The sequence below is a fragment of the Anoplopoma fimbria genome, chromosome 1, assembly GCF_027596085.1.
Source record: "Anoplopoma fimbria isolate UVic2021 breed Golden Eagle Sablefish chromosome 1, Afim_UVic_2022, whole genome shotgun sequence".
NCBI classification, from domain to species: Eukaryota; Metazoa; Chordata; class Actinopteri; order Perciformes; family Anoplopomatidae; genus Anoplopoma; species Anoplopoma fimbria.
Genome location: NC_072449.1, coordinates 2,624,027 through 2,650,300, shown reverse-complemented (window position 1 = coordinate 2,650,300; position 26,274 = coordinate 2,624,027). Strand labels below are relative to the sequence as shown.

Genomic DNA, 26,274 nt, shown 5'->3' with positions numbered 1-26,274 from the left:
ATTAGATGACCATGATGAAAATAATGACCAATTACATGCAACCGGCTGAATGGAGGTAAAGAGTCTGAAAAGATGCAGAACACATTGGCTGAAATATAGTTTTTGACTGATACAATGATTGTTTGCAATTAAAGCAATACTTGGTTTTCTCTATTTTCTATTGTTCCTTAATAAAACAAAAGTACTTCTTATCAGATTACTTTTTGTTTTATGAGAGAAGGAACATTATACTTGAATATAGATGACCATGATGGAAATAACAACAAAAATAAGATAAATAAGACGATATGTCGTCAACAAAGACTTGCATACCTTTGAATTTGTTCAAAGTGTCTCCTCAGAATTAACATCCAGTGTAATAACTCTAAATTAATAATCTCAACCGACGTGCTGAAGAGACATATAAGCGGTTTGTTCAGCTGGTTGTGTATGTAAACGTGTGTGTGCAGTTAGTGTGTGTGTGTGTGTGTGTGTGTGTGTGTGTGTGTGTGTGTGTGTGTGTGTGTGTGTGTTCATAAGTGTTTTTGACCCGTTGAGTGTCCGCTGGGCGCTGCAGCAGTAATTAGCTCATCTGTTTGAGAGCGATAACGAAGCGAACAGAGCCGGTGATCGCCCGTCCTCCCCTCTCTCTCTCTCTCTCTCTCTCCATGCCCATTATCTAATAAGGATTTAATTAAAGGGACTAGCTGTGTGCAGAGGAAGCAGTCTCCTAGAAACTGCTTTTCCACCAGCTGTGGAGAGGCGGAGTGAAAAACCCTTCACCGCCCTTCTGAAACAATTCTCCTTATAGGGGCCTTCTCCACCCATGTTTTTCTTATTTTTAAAGATTCTTTACAATGGTAGCGACGTGTATTAACACTTCGCTGCAAACACCAGTAAAAGCGTCGATTTTCTGCACCAATGCTGCAGGTTTTGTGTTTTTTTCTGGTTGCTTGGCGTTAAAAAAATCCCGTCAAACAGTAATATGTTCCTCTGATTAAACAGACGTGGAGTCTTTGGCTATAACTCCTCTAAGAAATGATGAGAAAGTGATCATAGAATAACATAATAATAAAAAACTTCCACAGTTACCAGCCTGCAGGGACTAACATTTACATATTTGAATGGTTTCAGCCACATAAATTGTGACAACCTCCAACCTGCATGTGCTACCGTGTGACGTGGTCCATAAACCACCATTTGAACAAAACTTTGCACTTCTAGATGGCGATGTCATCTGTTTTGAGGAGCTCTGATAGACAGGCGAAGAGGAAAGTAGAAGAATTTTGACATGTTTTCCAGAAAAAAAACAAGATTTTTGACCATTTCTCTAATTCTCCATCTGTTTTCCCGGTGTCTCCATCAGGCTATTCTCCCTTGTGACAGCATTTCTGCTTCCGTATCCTAGCAACCAGACGCAACCAAAGCGTCTCAGCTGATAGAACCCCAATGCCGTTCTCAACTTCCTGCCTTTTCCAGCTGGTAAAAAGCACTTTGATGTTCTTATTTTGACTCAGCTGTGGTTTTGAAAAAAAAACGTCTGACACACAAAACAAGAAGACACCGTCTCTCCACAGAGTTTACCATCATTGGGCAAAACAGGAAGTCAGAGACAGACAGAGACACAAGTGATTCACCGCAGAGGACGACTTCCTGTCTACTGGAGGACTTATCGGAACAAGAGGAAGCTGCTGCAAAACTAACACAAGCAAAGTCCTCCAACAGATGGCACCCAAAGTCTCTGGACTAAGTCTTACTCATGAAGACATTCCTGCCAAAACACCCAAAACTTTTTATATATGATCCGTCGATTTCTGGCCCAATCTGGTAGATTATGAAAGAGATTAAACTGTGGTTTAAAGGCACAATCTGTGATCCAAACCTCTAAAGTTCGACTGATTCACGTGGTTTAAAAGAACATGAATGGTGTGTTCAAAGGCCACAGAGATGAGGTGGGAAGTTTGGCTCTCACAGCGAGCTGTCCTTGAGTCCTACACTAAAATGTTGACTACTTTTTCTGCATAAATCCTGTTTTTTAAATCAGCGATGCTGCTTCTTGCTGTCCTACCTGTGGCCATGATGAGTCCCGGTGCAGAGTCCTTGGATAGAATGGGCATCCTCCTCAGCTGGATGTTGAACAGCTGACTCCAGCGCTGGGCCAGGTGGAGGGAGCAACCTTTACCGAGCTGGAGGGGAGAAGATGAGAGGAAGGGGGAAGTCAGATGATGTTTTTAAACTAAGATGGTTATAAACTAAACCACATTTTTCTCTACAGAAACTACACATTGTTAGGTGAAACCACCACAAGCATCTGTGCAAAACACCGACCAACCATATATATACATGTATATGAGAAGAGGACATAGAGATCAAGATTTCACCCATTGGTTTGTGGACTGATGTTTCGAGGCCTCGAGGTCGGCATTTTGGCCGACGCCATCTTGTTTTTTTGCAACCAGTGACATGAGCAATTACCACTGAACTCTGAATTAGACATTTTAACTTTCATGAACAAAAAACACACTGTGGAAGCGTTTAAGGTGTACAACGAAAACACGAACAACTTCTAGACCGGTAAAACGTTCTGGTAGCATTAGCAACCTGTCAATCAGTGTGTAGCCCCGCCCTAAAGCATCCCCTGCTTTATGGTCTGTTTGACTCTAAATGGAGCATCATTTACTAAATGAACATCATGCTGTATTGAAGAAGACTTGAAACTAGAGATTGAGACCATAAACTCATGTTTACAATGTTTACTGAGGGAATAAATCAAGAGAGAAGTAGAGTCATTTTCTCATAGACTTCTATACAACCAGAGGAGTCGCCCCCTGGTGGACAGCAGAGAGAATGCGAGGACCCGGGTTCCGTCGGTGTACCTGGCATTCCACGGTTCCTCCCAGACTGTCGGCAGCAGGCGGCTGCAGCAGCTCCCACGTCCCCCCCTTGTCGAAGGTGATGACGGAGCGCATGTTGTCCTCGCTGGCCGAGCCGTTGATGAGCGTGGCGATGTAGACTCCTCTCAGACCTTCCACGCGGTGCAGGTCTGCAAAGGGCTCGTTGGCAAAGTACCTGAAACACAGAGGGGCCACGTCGTCATGGAAACATCTGACACCGACAACAGTAATAACCACATCACGTGCAATATTACTCACATACATTTAATCATAACATGTACAATATAATCATGTTCAATATTACTTTTTTCATTTTAGTTTCCATTAGTCACCGGTGTTATTATATATTCTTTTATACTTAATATTTTTCTCTCGTATTTAATCTTTTCTTTCTTATTTTACTTTATTTATTTACCCACTTCTTTCACACTTAATAACAATCAATCTATTGTTCATATATGTTTATATATTTATTCTATTGTTTCTTTTTATCGTTCTGTTCTAATCTTTGATCAAACTCTTGCACAAGAATTTCCTTCAGGATTAATAAAGTTTTGTCTTTTCTCATAATTTCTTATCTAACACTTCAAGGCGATCTTTTGTAACGTGGGAAGCATAATGTAAATAAACAATGTTTAACTTCCCTCCATGTTGCGAGCACCAATTTTAATAAATATGTATGTGCTTACCTGCTGCATAGAAAGACGAGTTTTATGACTAGATACCTGATCTACACCTCTAACAGGAGAGGCTTAAATGATCAAAGTTAAAATATTCAAGTAAAGAGACTTTTCTATTTGTCTCTCCTGCCAATGTGTATTAAAAATTATATATTTAAAGGATATACAACTTCTTTTTTCATCTGTGTGTTTGGTGAAATACAGTTATTATAAAAAAATATATATATTATTTTTCTTTGTACAAATCAATGTTTTACTTTGCATTTAAACATACTTTTAGAGCAGAGGTCAAAGCCTGAACGCTGCAAGGGAAACATTTTGCTGATTCCCTTCTTACATCGATTTTTTTTAAAATCCCTGAACATGATTTCTGTTCACTCGGCTTCACAACACCAGAGGGCAAACGGATAAACTAAAGGCATCAGCTTTTTATTGAAATTACAGCTGTACGAGGCAACTTTAAACACAGCAGAGCGACGGGAACAGGAAGCTTCACCTCAAGATATGATGTAAGGAAACTGTGTGCATAAAACACACACACACACACACACACACACACACACACACACACACACACACACACACACACACACACACACACACACACACACACACACACACACACACACACACACACACACACACACACACACACACACACACACACACACACACACACACACACACCAGCTCATTTCATTAACACAAGACAAAGTGTCAGACACACACAGAGAGAGAGAATCTGCCAAAACAACACAGAGCTTCCTGATGCGATTACAGAAAAGAGAGAGCAGGAAAAACAACAAACACAGAGGTCAGAGGTCAGACGGAGTCGTGTTGTCGGATCGATAGATTCGTCTTTTATTAGATAACGGAGAATTACTCGTCTGTGTTTGTAAAGCCTTTGTTTTATCTGTGCCATCAGGCCTTTGTGAGAGGAACTAGAGGTCTTCCCGTCTGCTCCTGAGGTTGCTATGGTAGCCGGCAACATGCAGATTGTGATTACTTTGTACTGAAGGTAAACACCTGGTTCATTCTGAGATGTTGGTTCAATTTACCAGAGAGCTTCAATTATTTCTTATACGAAGGCAGAAGCTGCAAATTAACTACTTATATTTATCCAATTACATAAATATTAAGAATGAGAGTTTAATATTTAACTTCAGAATTAGTTTAACAAAAACAAACAAGACGAAAGCTTAGTCTGGAGCTGTCGTCTTTATCACATCAGCAGAAGGGAATCTCCTCAGCTGTCTTAATAAAGAAATTGTCAGATATTTAGATATAAATTATGACCTTTTTTTAACACATAAAGAAATGTCAGATATTTAGATATAAATTATGACATTTTTACTTTTTTTTAAACACATAAAAAATGTCAGATATTTAGATATAAATTATGACATTTTCTTTTTTAAACACTTTATTTTTACAACACATTAAAACATTTCTGATATTTATATATAAATTATGACATATTTTACCTTTTTTTACAATACATAAAAAGAATATTGGATATTTATATATAAATTATGACAAACAAAACAAAACAAAACAAACTAAACTTTTGTATTTGAGACAACCAGCCTAGAAGGTTTTAAATAAACATTAGATAACGTGTGTGTGTGTGTGTGTGTGTGTGTGTGTGTGTGTGTGTGTGTGTGTGTGTGTGTGTGTGTGTGTGTGTGTGTGTTACCTGATGAGCGTGTTGCTGCCGGAGCCCTCGGGGCTGTAGTACAGGACGTTCTCCAGAGACAGAGAGAAGGACAGACCCTGAGTGTCGGAGATGTAGAGGTGTGTGACGTTGTTCAGGTGGTTCACACACACAAACACCTGGTCCTCCGACGCATCCGCAATGTAGTACTCCTGTTAGGGGAGGGGGGAGGAAGAGAGAGGGGGTCATCTTCAGTTCACTAACCCACTGTCTGATGTACTTAATGTGAAGAGACTGGAGTCAACATGGAGGTGTCTTCTGGGTAGTGTAGGCGGTTCCTCTGTTAGAACCAGGATGTCGATTGTTTCTCGTGTATTTTTAGAAACTGGAGCCACAATGTTCTCATGCAGCTTGTTTATGAAGAACAGACGGAGAAGAGCAGAGCTGGAGATGTGATGTACACTGACTCTGACTCAAGATTATTGTTTTTACTATTATTATTACAATTATTATAACAATTATTATTATTATTATTATTTTTAAAACTATTATTACTATTATTGTTAAGATTATTATGATTATTTTAACGCTAATATTACTATTATTATTATTACTATTACTATTATTACCATTATTAATATTATTATTATTATTACAATTGTTAATACTATTATTATTATTTGTATTATTATTATTTGGTTATTATTTGGTTATTACTATCATTATTTTATTATTATTACCAGTATTACTATTATTAAAATTGTTAGTAGTATTAGTCGTGGCAGCAGACGTCATATTTCTGTTACCATTACAGCTTTTATTATCATTATTATTATTCTACTATATACAGTGCTGCCGTTATTATAAGTAGTCAACATTTTTCTATTATTATTATTATTACGATTACTTTTATTATTATTCCTATAATTAAATTATCATTATTAGTAGTAGTAGTAGCAGAAGCATTAGTCACGTTTCTATTAGACTTTTTTGGAGAAGTTCATTGATCGACCTTTCAGAAACTCTTCCCTTCAGTGTTTCTGCTGCAGCACATGTCAAAGAGACTCACTGTGATTGGATGTCGGGTCATAAACTGGGCGGCTTTCATTGGCTGGCGGTTGTAGGAGACCCAGAGCTGAACGGAGGACGGTTCATGGCTGCCGAACAGTTTCTGTAGAGACAGAGGACACAGACAGACACACTTCATTCACCTCCTCATTATCATTTATGTAGAACATTAAAGAAGCAGCCAATCGAGTGATCAGCTCTAACTCCACATTCACATACAGGCTTTATGGTCAAAATGAATCTCCAAAATAAACGTCCGGACTTTAAAGACTCCAATTAGGGCTGAAATTTCTCTTTCCGTGTGCGTGAGAGAGAGAAACTCTACAGGCCGTCTTCATTGTCTTTATGAATACATCAGCTCTCTGCTGGACGGAGATGAGCTCTGATCTTTATGAACTATAATCATGCAGAGCAGACAGAGTGGAGGACGCTCTCTGAGGGAGCATGTGTCATGTGTGAGACAGAGAGAGAGAGAGAGAGAGAGAGAGAGAGAGAGAGAGAGAGAGAGACAGAGAGAGAGAGAGAGAGAGAGAGAGAGAGAGAGAGAGACAGAGAGAGAGAGAGAGAGAGAGAGAGAGACAGAGAGAGAGAGAGAGAGAGACAGAGAGAGAGACAGAGAGAGAGAGAGAAGAGAGAGAGAGAGAGAGAGAGAGAGAGAGAGAGAGAGAGAGAGAGAGACAGAGAGAGACAGAGAGAGAGAGAGAGAGAGAGAGAGACAGAGAGAGAGAGACAGAGAGAGACAGAGAGAGACAGAGAGACAGAGAGAGAGACAGAGAGAGAGAGACAGAGAGAGAGAGAGAGAGAGAGACAGAGAGAGAGAGAGACAGAGAGAGAGAGAGAGCGCCGGTGATGGAGAACAGAGACTCATGACGCATAAACTACCCAGCATGCATTAGCACAGCGCTGACATCATGCACACATATTTATACACACACACACATACACACACACACACACACACACACACACACACACATATATATACACACACACACACACACACACACACACACACACACACACACACACACACACACACATATATATACATATATATACATTGAACATATACATTTATATACATGTACATCTATATAGAGAGAGACAGATTCATATACATAATCTTAAAACAGTTCCATCTCTCTGTACCTTTAAGAGATTTAGTTGATGTTTCGTGTTTTAGAAAGCGGTTTTGACTCATTACAGTTCTGGAACATTTCATTAGGAAACAGAAGGCGATAATTGAAGACTATTTCCTCAAAATAAATCAAAGTCAAGCTGCTCTCAGTTCAGATCGACTCAGAGACTAAAAGCCTTCATCCTCCACAGAGAGGTTTAGTTCAGTGTGGCTCACTGGTTTCTGGGTCATAATGGATCAAATTTTAGGAGATTCTTGTTCTTCCACTACAGATTGCCAAATAGGTAATTCCATCCTCTAGACTTCCTCGTTCCTTTATGTCTTGTATTGTAAAACTATGTTACAACCTACCTGCCCAGACCTCTTTCTATCTGAGATGATGAAGGACCGTCTGTCTGTGTTACTAAAACCTTAAAGTTAAACAATATCCAGCCTCATTAAACACTGTTTTATCTTTGTTATAATGATCTATAGTCATAGCAACAGAAGAGAGGTGTCTGCTTTGTCTCTCCGTAGTCATTATTTATTACTTTGGCTTAGTTTGGACCACCCTGTATTCAAGGCTTTTGCAGCAACACCCTCCAGAGAGAAAAGGGAAGTTAGAAAATGGACGAGAGACATAAAAAAGGCCATTAATGAGTTAAAAAGAGAAACTAGCAAGAGTTCAGCTTCAGATATAAATTATAGTCCAACAAAGAAGACCGATCAGATGTCAGTGAGCTCAGCAGCACATTATATTAGGGATGGATAAATATACAGAGTAATAATAATCACGTCAGTCATTGCTTAAAAGATAAGGTTGAGGTTCGGTTACATTTTATTAAATCTGCTTTCAGTATTGAATCCCTTCTGGAATCTTTTTAGATTTAGCTTTAAACACTTGCAAGTAACCAAAATCATCAGTTTAGATCTGTAATCATCCTTTGTTAGCTGTGAAATCACAAGAACTGTTCTGTTTAAAATATACTCACAAAAACTTTTTCTCTTCAACTTATTTAGCAAGAATACAATGTCTCACAACCTGAGAACGACATGATCTGCATAAGATATGAGGTTAAATTCACAGCTCTGTGCGTTGAACACAAACCAACTAGCCAACAGTTTGTAAAGCTGGAGAAGAGATGCATGTCCAGAAGAAAAGAAGGAGAAACACTCCTACTTTAAACATCATGAAGGACTTGGATATCAACAGGTTTTTAGGATATGAACAAATATCTCAACGACGAGCTTTTAGAGAAGGTGATGAGGATGAAGCATGGGGTCGTTTTATGTTAATCTGAATATGCACATATTAGCCATGGAAGCTGCTTATTAGGAATACTGTCTATTTTTCAGAATAAAAGCATAAAAATGAATATTTGTGCATATAAACGTTGCCAAAAATTGAATATTTGCTGCATATAAATGTTGTCAGTGTAAAAAAAGGACCACCAAACACTGTTCCTGTAAAGTCTGGTGGGTCTTTATTCACTGCTGCAACCATTAAGATACAAAAGCAGCATCTGGATACATTCAGTGCACCAGTAATACTGTTTCAGAGGGTTTCTCACTCTGACAAGATCACAAATCTGAAGGAGAACCTTTATTCTAACATACTAGTGTGTGTGTGTGTGTGTGTGTGTGTGTGTGTGTGTGTGTGTGTGTGTGTGTGTGTGTGTGTGTGTGTGTGTGTGTGTGTGTGTGTGTGTGTGTGTGTTTGTCCTTTGGAAGGATTTGTGTCCTTTCTGCTGGAGCTCCCCCAGCCTCCAGCGGAGCATTTCAGCCTTTTTCCTTTCAGTCTATTGATTTATCTAGCGTGGTGCCCACATCCACTGTGTGCTGTGATGTGAAAGTAAAGCAGCGACTTCACTGAGACAAGTGGAGGGAACGAAAAAAAAGTCCATATGGCACCAAATAATGTCAAATGGAAGAGAATGCATGTTTCAAAAAACCTTTCCTTTCCTCTGTGACTCAGAAATAAGATTTGTTTGTTAAATGAAGCTTTCTGCTTCCTCTGCCGTTACACTTTAATCAAAGTTTTCATTCCAGTTTACTCTGTGAGTCAGGAGGGAAAATTGGACGGGAGAATGTCAGCTGTGTATTTTCACATCTAAGCTGCATGGCCATTATATATTTTTTTCCACTGAAACCACAGATTGCATTGCAGTGGCATCTGTAAGTGAGCCACACATTCCATTCTCATGTTCTCTCAAACTGATCCTCTCTAAACTCCAAAATCCCTGAATTGAGACGCGGCCTCAGATCAGCTCAGCCCCGGGTGATACAGTATTCTATATGCTTTACTTTAACCTAAGTATATTGATGGGTATCATTAGGATTTTATCGATACTAGTACTGTTATTGATACTCTTATTGGTCCTTTTAAGTATTTTGTGAGAAAAAAAGACAATTAATTAAGAAAATAATCATCTTTTCTTTACTAGTCTTGTATGTAAACAAATGTTCTTTCTTGAGCAGCAATACAAGAAGTTCTAAAATCTTTAAAACTCATTCTCAGCTAATCAATTATCTCAGTGATGATCTTTCAGTGATGATCCTGTTCTTCTGATCAAACCAACGTTACTGCAGTGGACGAGGATGGACGGCTGATCTCCAAACAGTAGAACACTGATCATTATTTGAGCCAATAGTTTGCCAAGCTGGAGTAGAGATGCAGGTATTCCAGGATTTATATGAACCTCTCGATACTAAACACACGATTCAATTCTTAATACTCTCCTGTAAGCCACAAGGCCACACAGTGAGAGCTCCACTCCCACACAGTAACCAGCCAAAAGGTTGATGTTGGTTAATGAGAAGCCCAGAGGAAGGAGAGCAACTTCGGTGATTTTTTTTTTAAAGGTCGATTTCACAAAAGCAAAAGGTATCGACACCGAAACAAGCTGTAAATGTCACAAGCCAAGTCCTCCGAGGCAAAGTGCCTTCTGCTGGTTTCACCCTACTGCTTTAAATGGGAATCCTATCCGACCTTCATGTGCGTTACAGGTTGGGATCATCTGGTGCATATTCATGACCCACTGGCCCGATGCAGCGACAGTATTGCTTATATTCAGATGGGCTTGTAATACAGCATAAAGCCAACAACGTCTTTTCTTTCATATTTTCTCTGTTCAAGAGGATCTAGATCTTTTGTTGTGCTTGTTAGATAACCGGCAACATGTAGCTCTAAACAACAGCGTATCACTTCTGAGAGTTTCCTGTAAAATACCAAAAATACAGAACAGGCCAGTGCCAGGAATTTCCAAAAGTCTGAGGTATTCACTCAACTGAATTGTTCAAGAAACTGCAAGTAAGCAAGAGTTTCAGAAACCACAAGGAAGTATGCTGCTTTGATGGGAGGGAATCATTCCTCCTCCAATCTCCACTTCCTGTTTTCTTCTCTGTCTGTCCCAGACTTTTCCTTGCAGATAAATCTGTGATCTAAACGAGAGGGAATATGACCGACAGATAGCTGTGAGGAGAAAGGAATGAGCCTTATCGACTTCCCCATTACGTCTCCTAAGCCAATTATCTCCCCCCTTGGTCTCCTCGACGGGACCGAAGGCTGGGATCTTCAAGGTCCGATTAGCACTCTATTGCTCAGGATCCCTGTTGTGAGATAAAACTCTCCATTTCTGTCTCTTTAATTAGCTTAAGCAGCTCAGCACTGCCAAGAGCACTTGTGATATTCCATTATTCTAATCCCATTAGTGCAAGCCAAAGACAGAAGAGCAGGGAGAGCAACTGAGACCGGATAGAAGAATGATTCTTTTTATAGCGATGATCATGGGGGAAAATATAGATAGCTCTGCTAGCAGTAGCAAGCAGTAACTGGCTAGAAGAGCTGATGCTTTGTGACGGGTCAGTCTGGGTCTTTTCCATTCCCCTCCTCACACCATCAGTTCCATTCCAGCCCCAGAGGCAGTGGTGATGCTGAGGGCTGTACTGGTCTGTCTGACTGGTATTATCAGCTCTCTTCAGCTCTGGTGGGTGACATTCAGAGCTCAGAGAGGAGGGAGGTCACAGACACGTAATCGGGATTCCCACTGCTCTTCCTGGCAAGACCGGCCTGGAGCAGCTGGTTGAGGCTGAACGATGGGTTGAGGTTGGGCAATGGCTTCATGTAGCTCACGTCAGGATAGCCCATGGTTCAGGGCGTTGGACCCAAACAAATCGGGTTACTGGTTCATCGGCGAGCCTCACCATTCATTGAGTTCTGCATTGGGTGGGTCTTGCCAAGACAGCAGTCGGGTTCATAATAACGCATCACAGACGGGTCGATCAAACAACTGAAACAACCAAGTTTCCATATTGCTTCCATTCAGCCTGACATGTGTCTACTAACAACAACCTGAAGACCTCTATATCCTTGTCCCCATTTTTCAGGCACCTTTTCTCATGGATGTAGCTAGCCATCTAGCTGGCTAGGCAACGGAACACAATATTGACACCGACGATTTTGCGTTGGTTTGACTAGACGCTTTTCGAATATTAAATGCATCACCAGAACATCGGCACCGGACAAAAACAGAAGCTCCATGCCGCCACGTTCCTTAAAATAACAAGAGATGCTGCGTACACATACATCAAGCCGTACCACAGCTTCTTCCTCTCCTGTTGAGTTTTATGGAGGTTGGAATCCATAAGGGTTTCATTACCGCCATCTTCTGACTGTCCCTTTCCCCATATATTGAGGCATTGCAATGGCATGTGTGAAAATCTGTAGCCGTGCCTGAGAAGTTAACCCAGTAATTTACAGAGAACTGAACTCAACAGACCGTACGTTTTTTCCGTGTTGATGGAAGAACAACTACAGATCAGTACCACTTAGGAGACAGTATGAAGGCTCTTATCAATAACGGTCTCATCTTTATGTGTCTGAGTTTCACCATTAAACTCTCTGAGCCCGGCTGGATATCAGTAATGTTTAGTGTTCCCCCTGACTTCCTTCATCACAAGCAGAACAGATGAAATGGTCTCTGAGGAAACACTACAGGACGATAACCCAAACAAACAGGCCACGTGTTGGTCGTATTAAATCATATTTGCCCTCTTGTGCTCACAGCCTTTCTGTCTTTTCCATGTCAGCAGGACCCAGATGGATCAGTATGAGGTCACGGACTAATTCGAGAAGGTTTTGTTCTCAAATCAACGTACATTTTTGGATTTGATGTGATTTAGCACAGAGTTTCTGCCTTTTCTGTATGTGTATGTGAAAATGTCAAAATATGATCTGCATTGATCTTAAAAGGTTCAATCTTGACCTTAGAGACAGTTTAACCAAACAACCTGACTATACTAGATTTATTTGCAACCTTCAATTGGCTCTCATGGTCTTCTTCACCTGTTATCACATTAAGATCCCATCCATAGGTCACGTGATCACAACTGGGCCATTTCCATGACAACTACACGAACCATGAGCATTAGAAAGCTCCAGAAACAGATAGTAAGTGAACTTGAGTGACCGTTATTTGGTCTATAATCTGATCGTCTTTCTCATGCAGAGTGTTCAGTTTGGATTCATTTTATACTTCAGTGCTAAACTGCTAAACTGATCCAAAAGACTTCTACGGCTGTATTAAAATGTGTTTTTCCTGTGCAACCACATCCCGATGTGATATTGTTGTTGCTTAATCTGATGCACAACTATACAACTTCCTGCATCCGACCATTTGTTAAAAACCAGCTACAGATGAAGCACTCAGATACACAAACCTCCGTGTATCTGAGCACATTTAGTGGTGACTGCTATGTGGTTGTTCCTTTGGTAAACAATGACTAACTGCTGATAAATCACATTTGACAATTAAAGCTGAAGTCTTACGGGCAGTATTTCCCAGCCTCCCCCTGCTGAGCTAACGTTATAATATCACAGACTGACAGGACAAGTTTCTGCTCAGCTCTGGAAAGCTCCATAGAGCTCAATTACAGTGATTAAGATATTGATGTGATGCACTTTCAAGCATGCAAACTCATCAGGGTCGAAAAAGGTGACAAAGACTTTTAAACGGTGCATTCTGGCCAGGATTTGTATCCCTGGCACAGGCATACATTGATGCATAAAAAGCATTAAATAAAACAAATTGCCTTCAAAAAGTACTAGTGATGAAGGAGTCCTACTGCTCTCCTTACTGAAAAAACTGTACTTATAATCTTTACCAATTAGGCAACAAGTATCTACATCAGTAAAAGAAAACAAACTTAAAATTCTTGTCACTTTCAGGATTGAAAAGCATGTTTACTTTAAAGAATCCCCAAAACGACACCATTTATCATAGCCAGAAGCTGGAAAAAACATTATTATCATCAGATTTCCATCTTTCCGACTGTCTTTGAACACATCATCATCATCAGAAAGCACAGGGCTTAAAACCAACACATTCACCACCTCGTTGGTCTATCTGAAACAAGAAAAACACCCCAAACCTTTACTAACAATTTAAATATCAAAACAGTACAGAGTTGCATCTCTAACCAGCCACCTTTAGTTCAGAGTTTAGGTAACAAACATTTCGTAAAGCGCTCAAACATCTTGCCTCACAGTCTGAGCAGCAAACAGAAACCACAGTGAGCAGCTGTTGGCCCTCTGAACACTCTGAGGTTAACCTCTGAGTCTTATTGGACCACGCTAGTAATTGGAAAAGAGGGGTTCTGGTTGGTTTTGACCACATTAGCCACTGGTATTTATTAAGCCTGCTTGCACCCCATATGCATCATGCATCTGCACAAACACATGACATTTACATTACATCACTAGCTTTCTCAATCAAATGCTACTTGCAAATAGCAGAGCAGAAAGAAAGAAAGTTATAGTAGATTCATGCATATTTAGCGTATTATTGCATTGAAATTTAAATTAAATGAGTGTCTTTAAAGCATGTAAGCAGCATGCACAGCCACTTTGTCATAGCAGTGAGATTTGAATCACAGATAAATGCGTAAACTTAAGTACGTCGCACCATCTGATATTAATTATCATATCAGACAAATCCTCCCCAGACTCTCTCAACATTTAAATGTTTCTAAAACACTGCCGTCGGCCCACGCCGTCATGTGACCAGAAGGAAACGAGAAGAAGAGATGAGATCAGAATCTCGTTCTCCATCTGCTCCGCTGTCTGTTCGTCTGACTCTTCTTCTACACAAACACTGCAGACCAACGGTGACAAACACGTTACCCGCCGGCCAAATATTGATCCAACAGTCTGTTACACTCAGCACATTATGCTGAGGTGGGAAACTGGCTGCTCACTGCGAAGCTCAGCTGTTATACAATGTAGGCTCTTAAAAACGTAACAGTAACAGGAAGTGTCAGTCGTGACATTTAATTTCTGTCTATTGGAGCCTAGTAGAGTTTAAGTAAAGATTATTAGAGGGGAGTGATATTTATTTACCAACCTAAAAAGACTTTCAGAGAAATCCAAGCTGACTAAATAAAGTTAATGAATAAAATAACTCCAACAAACAAAGCATTTTTTCCCCCACTTTAAGGTAAACAAGTTCCCACTGGACGAAAACCTCCTTCCATCAGTGATTGCTGTTCAGCCGAAACCAGCTATACTTAAAATCAGTACACTTTAATATTCCAACATTAAAATACTGTGAGTCTGAATAGGTTCAAGGACACATTTCAATGGGTCAACGTATCCTCATACAACAGTTTGTATGACTTCCTACAAAAGGTTACTCCTCATTTTTTGTGTGTTTTCCTACAAAAGTCCAGCAACACGTGTCACCTTCCACTTGTAACATGAATACAGTCTTTTCAAAATAAACCTCCGTCTTCACGGGACACCGAGAGCAAACAGTGATCTTTCAGCCAGGAGACCTTTGTTCATCCTCCTTGTGAAACGAGAAATATTTCCTGATCTTTTTCTAAACCAACAAAGTAGTTTTGTGGTCTAACCCTAACTGAGTTTTCTGTGAAGATGGAAGTTTTTCTTTGGAAGACTGTATGCATCTAACGAGTGGAAGTTGACATGAGTTGCTCAACTTTTGTAGGAAAACGACCCCAAATGAGGAGTTACTTTAGAAGATATCATACCAACTGTTATATGAGGATACATTGGTACAAGAATGTGTAATGTACCCGTTTAACAATTAGTTCAGAAGCGTCATTTCTGTCCATGTGTTTACTTTGAAAGAGGAAGTGAGATAATTTTAAAGTTTTGGACCAAAATGTTTTTCAAACAGGAAAGATGTTAAGTTACAGGTTTCCTGAGCAGTGAGTTGAGTTTCAATAGCATCTCTTTTGTCCTTAAAAAATATATATATTTATATCCAGTTATAAGTAATATTATGCCTGTTGAGCTCAAATTCAACCTTTGATAAAGCTCATAGAACGTTTATGTGCTAGAAAAAAGGTACAAGTTGAAGGTTTTGACCTCAAACACAACACGATGGAAGATTTATTCAATTTAGTTCAAATAAGATCATGAACCAAACCGTTGGGTGTTCGGCTGCCTCCCCCTACCCTCCCCCTCCTCCCCCATCCGGCCCTCTTACCCGTGTGGTGGTGGCGAACAGGTACTTGTCCCGGAGCTGGAAGCTGTCGGCCTGCTCCAGGATCACCGTGCGGTTCTGTTCGCTCTGGAAGAAGTCGGTGCTGCTGAGGATGGTGGAGACGCCCTGGGGCTCGTGTCTCTGGACCAGCACCGTGGTGGGGGGTCGTAGGGCTCCACACCCCTGTGATGGGGGAGGAGAGAGGGGGAGGGGAGTCAAGAGGAGGGGGAAAAGTGAGGACATGTGAGCTAGTTGTTAGACAATTCTTCCTGAAATAACAGACATGGATGCAATCATTTTAGTTTTTAGCATTTATTTATATCAAAATCCTATTATTTCTCTTTCAAACACAGTTTTTTTTAATTGTTATTTAATAGAGTACAGTAGGCCTACATTCAAATTTCAACACTCCCTCCTCCACCCATCCCATCAACAAAAAGATATATATTTCTTAACATCAAAGTGGGATTACTGGTCAGTTCTTTTGGGCCTGAATTTTATATGTCTGATCTCCAAAAGGTTTCTATGTAGCTGTCTTGATTCATGATGAATATTGCTATCACTTTCAAATGATGTGTTTTTATTGAGGTTATGGCTGGAGAGATGAGTTAATAGTCATATTTCAACTTTGAGAGAAGACAAATAGTTTTGTTCTGTTTTCTAAATTGATTAAAAGCAAATTGAAACAGCTTTTACTGTGTCAGTGGTGGAAAACACCAAAGAGGAACTTGATGCAAGAAATTTGCACTTTGAGCAGATCCACTAATAGCGCCATTACATTGGAATTAACTGATTTCATCACAAAATTACATCATTTCAGATAATGGTGTGACTGAGTGTGTAATAAACGCAGACCCACTCATGCAGGGTCGTCCGTTAAAGAGGTTGAACATGGCTCATATTTTGCTCCACTACAATGTGCCGTCATCCATCAAAGCACTGAGGGAGCAAAGAGGTCGGATCTATTTTGAGCAACACTGGTTCTAGAAGTAAAAGTTCCTTCATTTTCCCCTGTAGACATTGTTAGATGACTGACAAATGAAGCTCTTCTATGTCTACAATAAAAATGAAACTCTGCAGAGTTGAATTGGCACAAAAGATTAACTTCTCTTTTAGAAAATATCTGAAAAACTTCAAGGTTAACTGAGATTCTCCAGGTGCATTTGGGCAAAAAACATCCGATCAGAGAGTTTAAAATTCTGATGCATGCAGCGATAACGGCAGGTGGAAGCTAAAGATAAAAACACAATCTGTTTCTTAAATCAATTTGCAATTTTAAAGTGGGGATGCAGCACATTGAATTCTACTTGTTGTTTACCTCTCCCCAAAAAAGTCCCACTACGGTTCTTCTGAGGACATTCTGCTCCTCAAACTCATCTGGGCCAAATTGGTTTGATTTGCAAACTGACATCCTTGGAGCTCATGCCATTTTTTTTGTGCTATAAACAATGACAGAATTCCAAGATAATAAATGTCAGCACAAAACACAGACTATCAGCGTGTTCAAACCCAAAATATCCACATGGTCAAACTATTTGTGGCCACAAGTACACAGCAAGGGTGTTTAAAAAAAAAAAAAAAACGTGGCACGGAGAGCCATCCAGAATGAATGAGGGCGGTTCATTGGGTCTTATCGTCTGCCTTCTAAAATCAGTGTGTTTTCCTCCAGAGTCTGGAGAGCTGAACAGAGGGAGCAGTGTCTCGGCCTCTGTGGCATTCTTTCAAAGGTCCCTGTTCCACTGATGGACTCTGTCTGGGCTGAGAGAGCATGGAGGTCTATTCACAGTCTGTCTCCGTCCCTTCCTTTGAATTCATCTCTGCCCCTTTTAAACACTTCCCCAACACCCCTCCTCCCTTGTTTGGGCAGTTTATCATGCGACTATGGTTTCCCTGAAATGTTTTTGAAGGAAAATAACGCCCTTTTTTTAAATAATTGTAACTTTGTTCAGCTCAAACTTTCATAGCGTGAATATTTTTGTTTCATATGCAATGAAAGGAAATCTAAGATGAAACAAGCCATCATAATAACACTTCAGGACCAATTCAATATTTATATTTATGAATAAATTAATAAGGGTTAAACTACTAACAATAGTTAACAGCAACGGCAATGTAAGAGGGCAACGTACCAGGGCAACGTAACAAGGTAGCGTAACAAGGTAGCGTAACAAGGTAGCGTAACAAGGTAACGTAACAAGGTAACGTAACAAGGTAGCGTAACAAGGTAGCGTAACAAGGTAGCGTAACAAGGTAGCGTAACAAGGTAGCGTAACAAGGTAGCTTAACAAGGTAGTGTAACAAGGTAGCGTAACAAGGTAGCGTAACAAGGTAGCTTAACAAGGTAGCGTAACAAGGTAGCGTAACAAGGTAGCGTAACAAGGTAGCGTAACAAGGTAGCGTAACAAGGTAGCGTAACAAGGTAACGTAACAAGGTAACGTAACAAGGTAACGTAACAAGGTAACGTAACAAGGTAACGTAACAAGGTAGCGTAACAAGGTAACGTAACAAGGTAGCTTAACAAGGTAGCTTAACAAGGTAGCGTAACAAGGGTAACAAAGGTAACGTAACAAGGTAACGTAACAAGGTAACGTAACAAGGTAACGTAACAAGGTAACGTTCCCTCTAAATTTAGTTAACAAAAACAACAACAATAGGGCAACAGGGAAATAAACTGCAGAAAGTGAATATGATCAGATCATTAAAGACTGATTGTTCCCAACACATTTGCACGTAAGCTCAATGATTTTGAATAAAGAGAAACCGCGGTCATGGTCAACATGTCTATTGATCATTAATGTTGACTTAAAGAATCATATTTGCTCTTTCCTTTCCTTAGCAGTGACATTTTAGTCCTTCCATGTATGTTTTCTTGTTAACCTTCTCTCTCTGCTCTATCTTTTCCCCCTTTGTTTCTCTAAATGCAATTAAAATCCCTCTGTCTGCAGAACGTGTAGCATTGTCTGTCATCCATATGGAAAACAAGATTACACTTCTCATCGTGTGCACAGAGGATTTAACTTAGTCTGTCTCCTAGCAGTGAGATCAGAGGATTAGGAGTTGGGTGGAGGAGCGACCCATCAGATTGGGTTTGGTTTTTAAACACATCCAGCAGCAGGCCGAGAGTCGGGCTCGAGTGTCTTCTGTGGCTTTCAACGCCATAACAATGATCTACAACACAATGGTAGCGCCCCCTGCTAGAGCCAGAACAAACGGGATTAGACCCAAATTGGATGGGACACTTTACTTTACTTTGTCCTCAGATAGTTTGCAGTTACTCTTGGTGGTGTAGCTTTAACAGACTTTAACAGATCTTACTTGCTGAATGCCATCAATGGTTTAACTATCAGGAATGTATGAACGTAGGCCGACAACACTTAACTAAACTTGTTGCTAAGCTGCCAAGCAGACTGGCCAAGAAGGCCGAGTGTCATAAAGTGTATTCAGACTGAATGAAGAGAGTCAATGCAAAGACACGAACGCCAAATGGCTCAGAGAGTTTAAAAGAGATGGTTCTCTACAGCAGTGGTTCTCAACCTTTTTTCAGTGATGTACCCCCTGTGAAATATTTTTTCAGCCAAGTACCCCCTAACCAGCGCAAAGCATTTTTGGTTGAAAAAAAGATGTAATACACAGCGCTGTGCCATCAGTGTCTGATTTATTAAACTGTCAACACTGAAGATTGCATTGTTGCATTTAATTCAGTTTATGAACTTACACTTATATTTTATTGAATATTTATTAAATAACTATTTTTAAAGGATTTTTGAATGGATGCTAATTTTAAATATATATTTTTTAAATCTCAGTGCCCTCACGTACCCCCAGGGGTACACGTACCCCCATTTGAGAAACACTGCTCTAGAGGAAAATAAAAAAGTTTTTTGATGCACACACAGAGTCAGCATGTGCAAGCTAGCTGAAGCTAACGGCTACATTTGCTGTATAGAGCAAATACCTGGTGAGGTATGATCCGTTGCTAAAAAGCTAGCGTTACAGAAGCATATGCATAGAAGAGCAAGAAAGTAACAGAACTATGTCAGTAAATCAACAATATCTATTGCTAAGATTAGCTAACAGAACCAACCGTAAGCTACTGGTCAAACGAGAACGAGTAAGGCTATAACAACACGGTCACGGCAGCTTGTGAAATACACAGAAAATGCAATCTATTGCTTTCAATTTCAAAGACAAGAATTGTCTTTTTTTTGTGTTCATCAGAACAACTTTTCGGGTCGACATTATGTTAAAAAAATATAAAAATTTGGACCCTTCCACCTCCCTTCTCGCCCACAAAAAGTGATCTTTTTGGAAATTAAAAACTTCGTAACTTGCTCTGACTGTTGCTTAGAAATGTAGATGCATTTCATTTGTATGTCCACTATGAAAAAGGATCCTAATTGACTTTGCATTGGTTCTTAGCAACACCTAAATCCCAGACAACTCGTGTCCATGAAAACAAAACCAACAGGTTGCATTTCATGACATTTTCACGACCTGATACTGATGATGCCATGATACTGGGCAGCATATAAACAACAAGTGGATTAAATTGAGCAAAGTGGCTCTTTATTGGGAATCAATACAACTTCCTATTTGTAACCAGAAGAATGTGCTATTTCTTCTCTAAAAAGTTGCATTGCCTCGTTTTAAATGTGAATGCCAAGATGTTGCCATTGGCACACACTGTCTTTTAGTTAAAGCCGCGTTAGGTCTTTTTAAAAACGTCTGGTGCCACTGCAGGGTGGATGCCTGGATATACAATGGACACGGCCAAAATGACTCATTTCCATATAATCTAACAGCACAGAAATGATCTGACAGGAAGAGGACGGAAAGACAGATACGAGGAAGGAATAAATGATATCTTCTAGGATGAAAAATGAGCTGTGATTAGTTTACAAAAATATTAAGCTTCTATCATATTAGTGGGAACCAGTACTTTTCCATTCTGATCACATGTATAAATTAGCTGAGCTAGCTTTCTGATTTCATTAAAGTTGTTGAAGATAGTTTTCATGAATGAATAATGAGGAGTGTTTACACAAATGTGGAGTCATCGGGAGGCGAGTTAAGAGATGGATTCAGCTGCATCAATGTTTTATAAGGAGGAAGAATTTGAATATGCAGAAATCAAGGGGAAAAAAGTTTCAGTTTGTCAAACCAGACAACAAAGCTGTTGCAACCACTTTAATCACAACTGATATTTCCACCCGTTTGACCCTTCAAATTACGTTTTTTTAACGTTAAACTGCTTTGAGCGCCTTCCTGTCAAATGACATTTCAACTAAGACATCAACGGCCATTTTATCTGCTTTCCATTCCTACTAATCATAAATTCAGTTAAACTGCTTCAAGAGACTAAAATGTAAATCATTTAGGACATTTGTTCTAAACATCTTCAAATTTTAAATATCTAGTTTGTTCCATTTGCTGACACACATGAACATCTGGATGTGGTTTGCCCTGAATACGTCTTATTCTGCTTTGTTTTCTACGAATGAGGAAGTGTTGATGTAGACATAGATGTTATCATATTAAAAATCATGCTTCCTGTAGTTAACTCCTATTGTATTAATATTCAGAAGCCTCTCAGTGATATAGTTAAAACCTGATCTAGTTGAGGTGTGTGTGTTTCTGTTTCAGCTTCACCAAGCAGCAGCTGTCTAAATGTGCAGCATCCTCTCACACATTTATTCATGTGAATGTGTTTTTTTAATCAGCTAGCAGACATCAGAGCAGTCTGATGCTGTTGTTCAGTGCTGTTCCTCATTTTCTATCACTTCCTTGTGCGCTGACTGTTTTCATTTCTAATTTAAAGTGACAGCGTTTGGCATTTCACTGTCTAGCTGTTGGCAACAGTGCAAGTTAAAACGGCTCAAAATAAAAGGCTGCTTCTACACCAGAAGCTATTAATTAGCTTTTGTCCAAATGAGTTAAAGTCGACAATAAATCAATTTTGATTCACAGCAGAAGTCTGTTTATGTTGTATTACAGAGCTGATGAACGAGGTTTGACTGCAGTGAGTCATTATGTTTTCTATAAAGTAAATAATTCCAAGACGATTTGTTAATCCATCAATATTAATAACCATCATGAGGACAAAGAAGCTTCAAGCCCAACGTTTACATTACATTACAGTCATTTAGCAGACGCTTTTATCCAAAGCGACTTACAGGAAGTGTATTCAACATAGGTATTCAAGAGAACTACTAGTCACCAGAAGTCATAAGTGCATCTCCTTTCTTAAACAAGCATCTTAAAGCATAAACCAGAGCAAAAGTATAGTGCAGAGGCAAGTTACTACGAAAACAATAAGTGCAACAAACTACTACGAATAGGATAAGTGCAGTAAACTAATACGAATGCAATAAGTGCTACGAGGAAGGCTCAGGGTAGTACTTCTTGAAGAGGTGAGTTTTGTCATGTTTCCAAAAGTACCATTCATCCTGACTGAACTCAACCATTATTAATGAAGGTTTGGAGCAGTATTTGTAATGCTCATGCATGAACTGAATAAAGGATGTAATATGGACGTCAATAATGTCAATAATGGCTATCCTCCAACAAAGACATTGTCAAACATCAGACCCTTTTTTTGTTTAATCGATAAATTGAATTAATCCACAGATCTTCTCCACAAAGAATCAAACAAAGTTTCCTGGATATAAGCATCAGGAGGTGGACTTCACCCATTGGGTTCTGGACTTAAATCTGGTATCTCCACCCTAAAGCATCCCCTGCTTTATGGTCTGTTTGACTCTAAATGGAGCATCATTTACTAAATGAACATCATGCTGTATTGAAGAAGACTTGAAACTAGAGATTGAGACCATAAACTCATGTTTACAATGTTTACTGAGGGAATAAATCAAGAGAGAAGTAGAGTCATTTTCTCATAGACTTCTATACAACCAGAGGAGTCGCCCCCTGATGGACAGGAGAGAGAATGCAGCTTTAACACATGAAGCATTGACTTCACTTTTCAGAACCGGAGGTTGCAGACTGGAAAAAAGTAATTCAGCATGAAAAGACATAATTAGAAACAAATCAAACTAAATATATTATGATCAGGAGATCGTGATGCATTTGGAAGACGGAGTAATGAGTACAAGACTTGAGCTTAAAATCATCTTATCACTGGTCTTTATGTAAAACCAGTGTTCATTCATTCCCTGTCTGTCAATGGCTTTCTGAAAGTGAACTCATGTCACGCCCCTCATGTTTAAAGATTAACGCCAATGACTGTCTCCAACCTCGAACGACTTTGAACCTAGATAACCACTTATATTAAAGGCTAAAGGTAACAACAAAGATGTAAATTGTCATGTTTAATCTTGATTGAAGTAAACGAATGAATGAATGAGTAAACCACCCAACGCCACCCAACTGATCTCCCGTTTCCTGGATAATGAAATGATCTCTTGCACTTCAGCTCATAAACTTTGACTTTACTCGCCACCATTGGAGCCCAGGCCTTTAAGATCCAAGCTGTGTATCTCAATAGCATGTGTTTTATACTTTGTGTATTGTTGCCCATTAAATAAAAAACACATTTGATAAATGAATGAGACGTAACCACTCTTCTGGGCGTCCAAAAGAAAGTGCCTCTCCTGATGTTCAGGTCTCTATTTTAACAAATTAATTTGGTGGATCCAATTTTTTGCTTCATAAATGGTGATAACTACATATTTGACAAACAATGTTTTCCACAAAAAACAACCACAGTTTTGCTGACAGTTACAACAGGCATCACAGATCATAAAATACGCATTAAATACACATTGGAGGCTGCAGAGCGCGAGTCATCGACCACCGTGAGACAAGCAAACAACAAGATCATGCAAATACAGAAAGTGAAAGTAGCATTCAGGTCTGGTCCTGTTTCAGTAACTCAAATAATGAACCCATTCACTCGCCCTTCCCAGAAGATAAACAGACCATCAACACTGTGAATATGATCGAAACACGGATGCTAGCACTTTAATCCAGTCACTCCCAAAGACTGGACCCTGGACCCTCGGGTGGGTCGCCAAATAATTCAGCAGCATTTCTTACATTGTCTTTTATTCAACGTTTATATCTGGATACACTTTGAGTCAAATGAGGGAGTCTAAATATTCGTATTGTTCCGTTTACTTTAGCCTTATGAGAGGAAAAGAAAGAGCCTGTTAACTCCCACTAAATGCAATGAGTTGGTCTATTTTGTAAAGTATTAAACATGTGTATATGTTTTCAATAACACAAAGTTGTGATTTATCAAACGTACGTCTCTTCTAAATGGCTTGTTTACCGGTTCAAGATAATATAAGGTGATGTGGAAATGGTAGGAACGTTTATATATATAAGTATAAGGCGTTTTGATTGGTTAGCAATGGTTTTGTCTTTTTTTATTTTTAAAGTGGCACCCAGGGAAAAAGGTTTGGGAACTAATATTTCCCTTTATTTGGGAAATAAATTGAATAATTTTGCCCTGGTTTCTAGTTTCAAGGTGGTCTCACTGATTATTGGTCAGAAACAACTCTGAATATTCTTGATTGTAGAACAAATAGCAAAGTTAAGTAAAGGGTAACTTTGCTATAAATCAACCTATTTTCTCATGTTTTTGAAATTGGTTCAGTGTTGAAGGAGAACGCTTCAAACGGTAGCCACATAACGATCTGCAACGGGGGAAAGTTATGAAGTTACTTTCACTAAAAGCGTTTGTTTTTTCCACTGTTAGGCTCAGATTGTTTGATAATCCAAAATCAAATGGAAGAATCTCATTTTTATCTTGATAACCAGTGATGCTAACTTCCTGGTTGGAAAACAAAACTAACTCATCTGTGCAGCTCTTTAATAGTCAGTGACAAAATAGACTCCGGGTTGAAAAGTGACCTTTTTATAACAACAATTCATCTTTTGAAAACTTCTAAAATGTTTGTTTTCTGCAGCTCAGAATTGGTTGTTATCTGGCATTGTTTTATTTTGAAAAGCTAGTGGGTCCGTGCAACAAATGATCAAGAATTTGAGCCTTTTTGGACAAAAAATACTGGAATTATTCTTATTGTTGATATGATCTGTTCCTCCCTAACATGCTGATTTATTGAAAAAGTGAAACACCTCGTGCCTCAAACATTTAGCCACCAGCTCATTATTATCATCTCTGATATTAAACCATTACTATAACCATGCAGACATAATTACAGTTATGTAATAGATAAAACAGTATTTCATACTAATTAAAAGCCCTTTAGAACCATGTTTCTTTAGTGATGCTGACTCATCATGTATTTGTTTTGGTTGTATTTCCTACATTTACTGGCACCTTGAACGCAGCACAGCTCAGGACATTTCTCACATACGGTTCATGTTCCTGCAGCGAGCTGAGACGAAGGTTGTCTTACCAGAAGTAGGTCTTCACGTGCTCCTGGATCAACACCCAGGTCTCCCCGAAGTCGTCTGATTTCCACAGCTATGGAAGGGGAGAGAGACGGAGTCATGAGGAGGAGGGAGGAGGAGGAGGAGTAAGAAGAGGGGGGGATGGTGTACTGTAAAAATGTAGGTCAAGCTCATTCCTTGGTTTTGGCTCTTTCACATGAGAACACCGGAGAGAAGCTATTGTGTTTAAAAGACGAGGAAAATAAGACGGCCCCCATGCAAAAAAAGATATAGTTACAACAATCTGTAGATGAATTACTTCATCATGTTTCCTACTAGGGATCGGTATCATAAGGAGTTTATTGATACTAGTACTTTTATCGATTCTGCTTATCGGTTCTTTTTGGTTATTTTGTGAGAAAAAATGACTATTAATTAATAAAAGAATTGGCATTGCTTTATGTAAACAAACAGTCTTTCTTGAGCAGCAATACAAGAAGTTTTAGAATCTTTAAAACTCATTCTCAGCTAATCAATTATCTCATTGATAATCCTGTTCTTCTGATCAGACTAACGTTTACTGCAGTGGACGAGGATGGACGGCTGATCTCCAAACAGTAGAACACTGATCATTTCTGCAGACTGGTGTTCTGCTTGTTGTCCAGATGTTGAGATAAACTGCAGCTGTTTCCTCTCTAAACTTGTGAGGGCTTTATTGAGTTTGAGACAACGACAGTTCTCAGAGTCTACTGGAGGAACATAACTTCTAAAGTACCAGTTTAGAAAAGGAGTTTCGGGGGGCATCCCTATTTCCTACTGATCAAAATTGTACAAAATAAAATTGATGGAAACAAGAATATATTAGGAATTAAATCTTATCTTATAGTAAATCTTGTTATACTAGCAAATAGAGTATTTGTATCTAAAAATTAAGCTTCTCACCTTCGATTTTCTCTACAAGAAAGGGACTAAAAAAGCAGAAGGCTTTCACACATTTCAACACTTCAAGATGGGTTTTGA

At 39.3% G+C, this 26,274-nt stretch overlaps 1 protein-coding gene across 1 annotated transcript in view; it reads right to left on the bottom strand.

The window, feature by feature from the left end:
- The window catches only part of sorl1 (sortilin-related receptor, L(DLR class) A repeats containing), a 75,974-nt gene that overhangs the window by 31,282 nt on the left and 18,418 nt on the right, over nt 1-26,274 (bottom strand). The window contains 7 exon segments of the mRNA XM_054611209.1: nt 2,048-2,165; nt 2,856-3,048; nt 5,250-5,419; nt 6,277-6,378; nt 15,900-16,060; nt 16,063-16,079; nt 25,281-25,348. Coding sequence (XP_054467184.1) covers nt 2,048-2,165; nt 2,856-3,048; nt 5,250-5,419; nt 6,277-6,378; nt 15,900-16,060; nt 16,063-16,079; nt 25,281-25,348 — 829 coding nt within the window.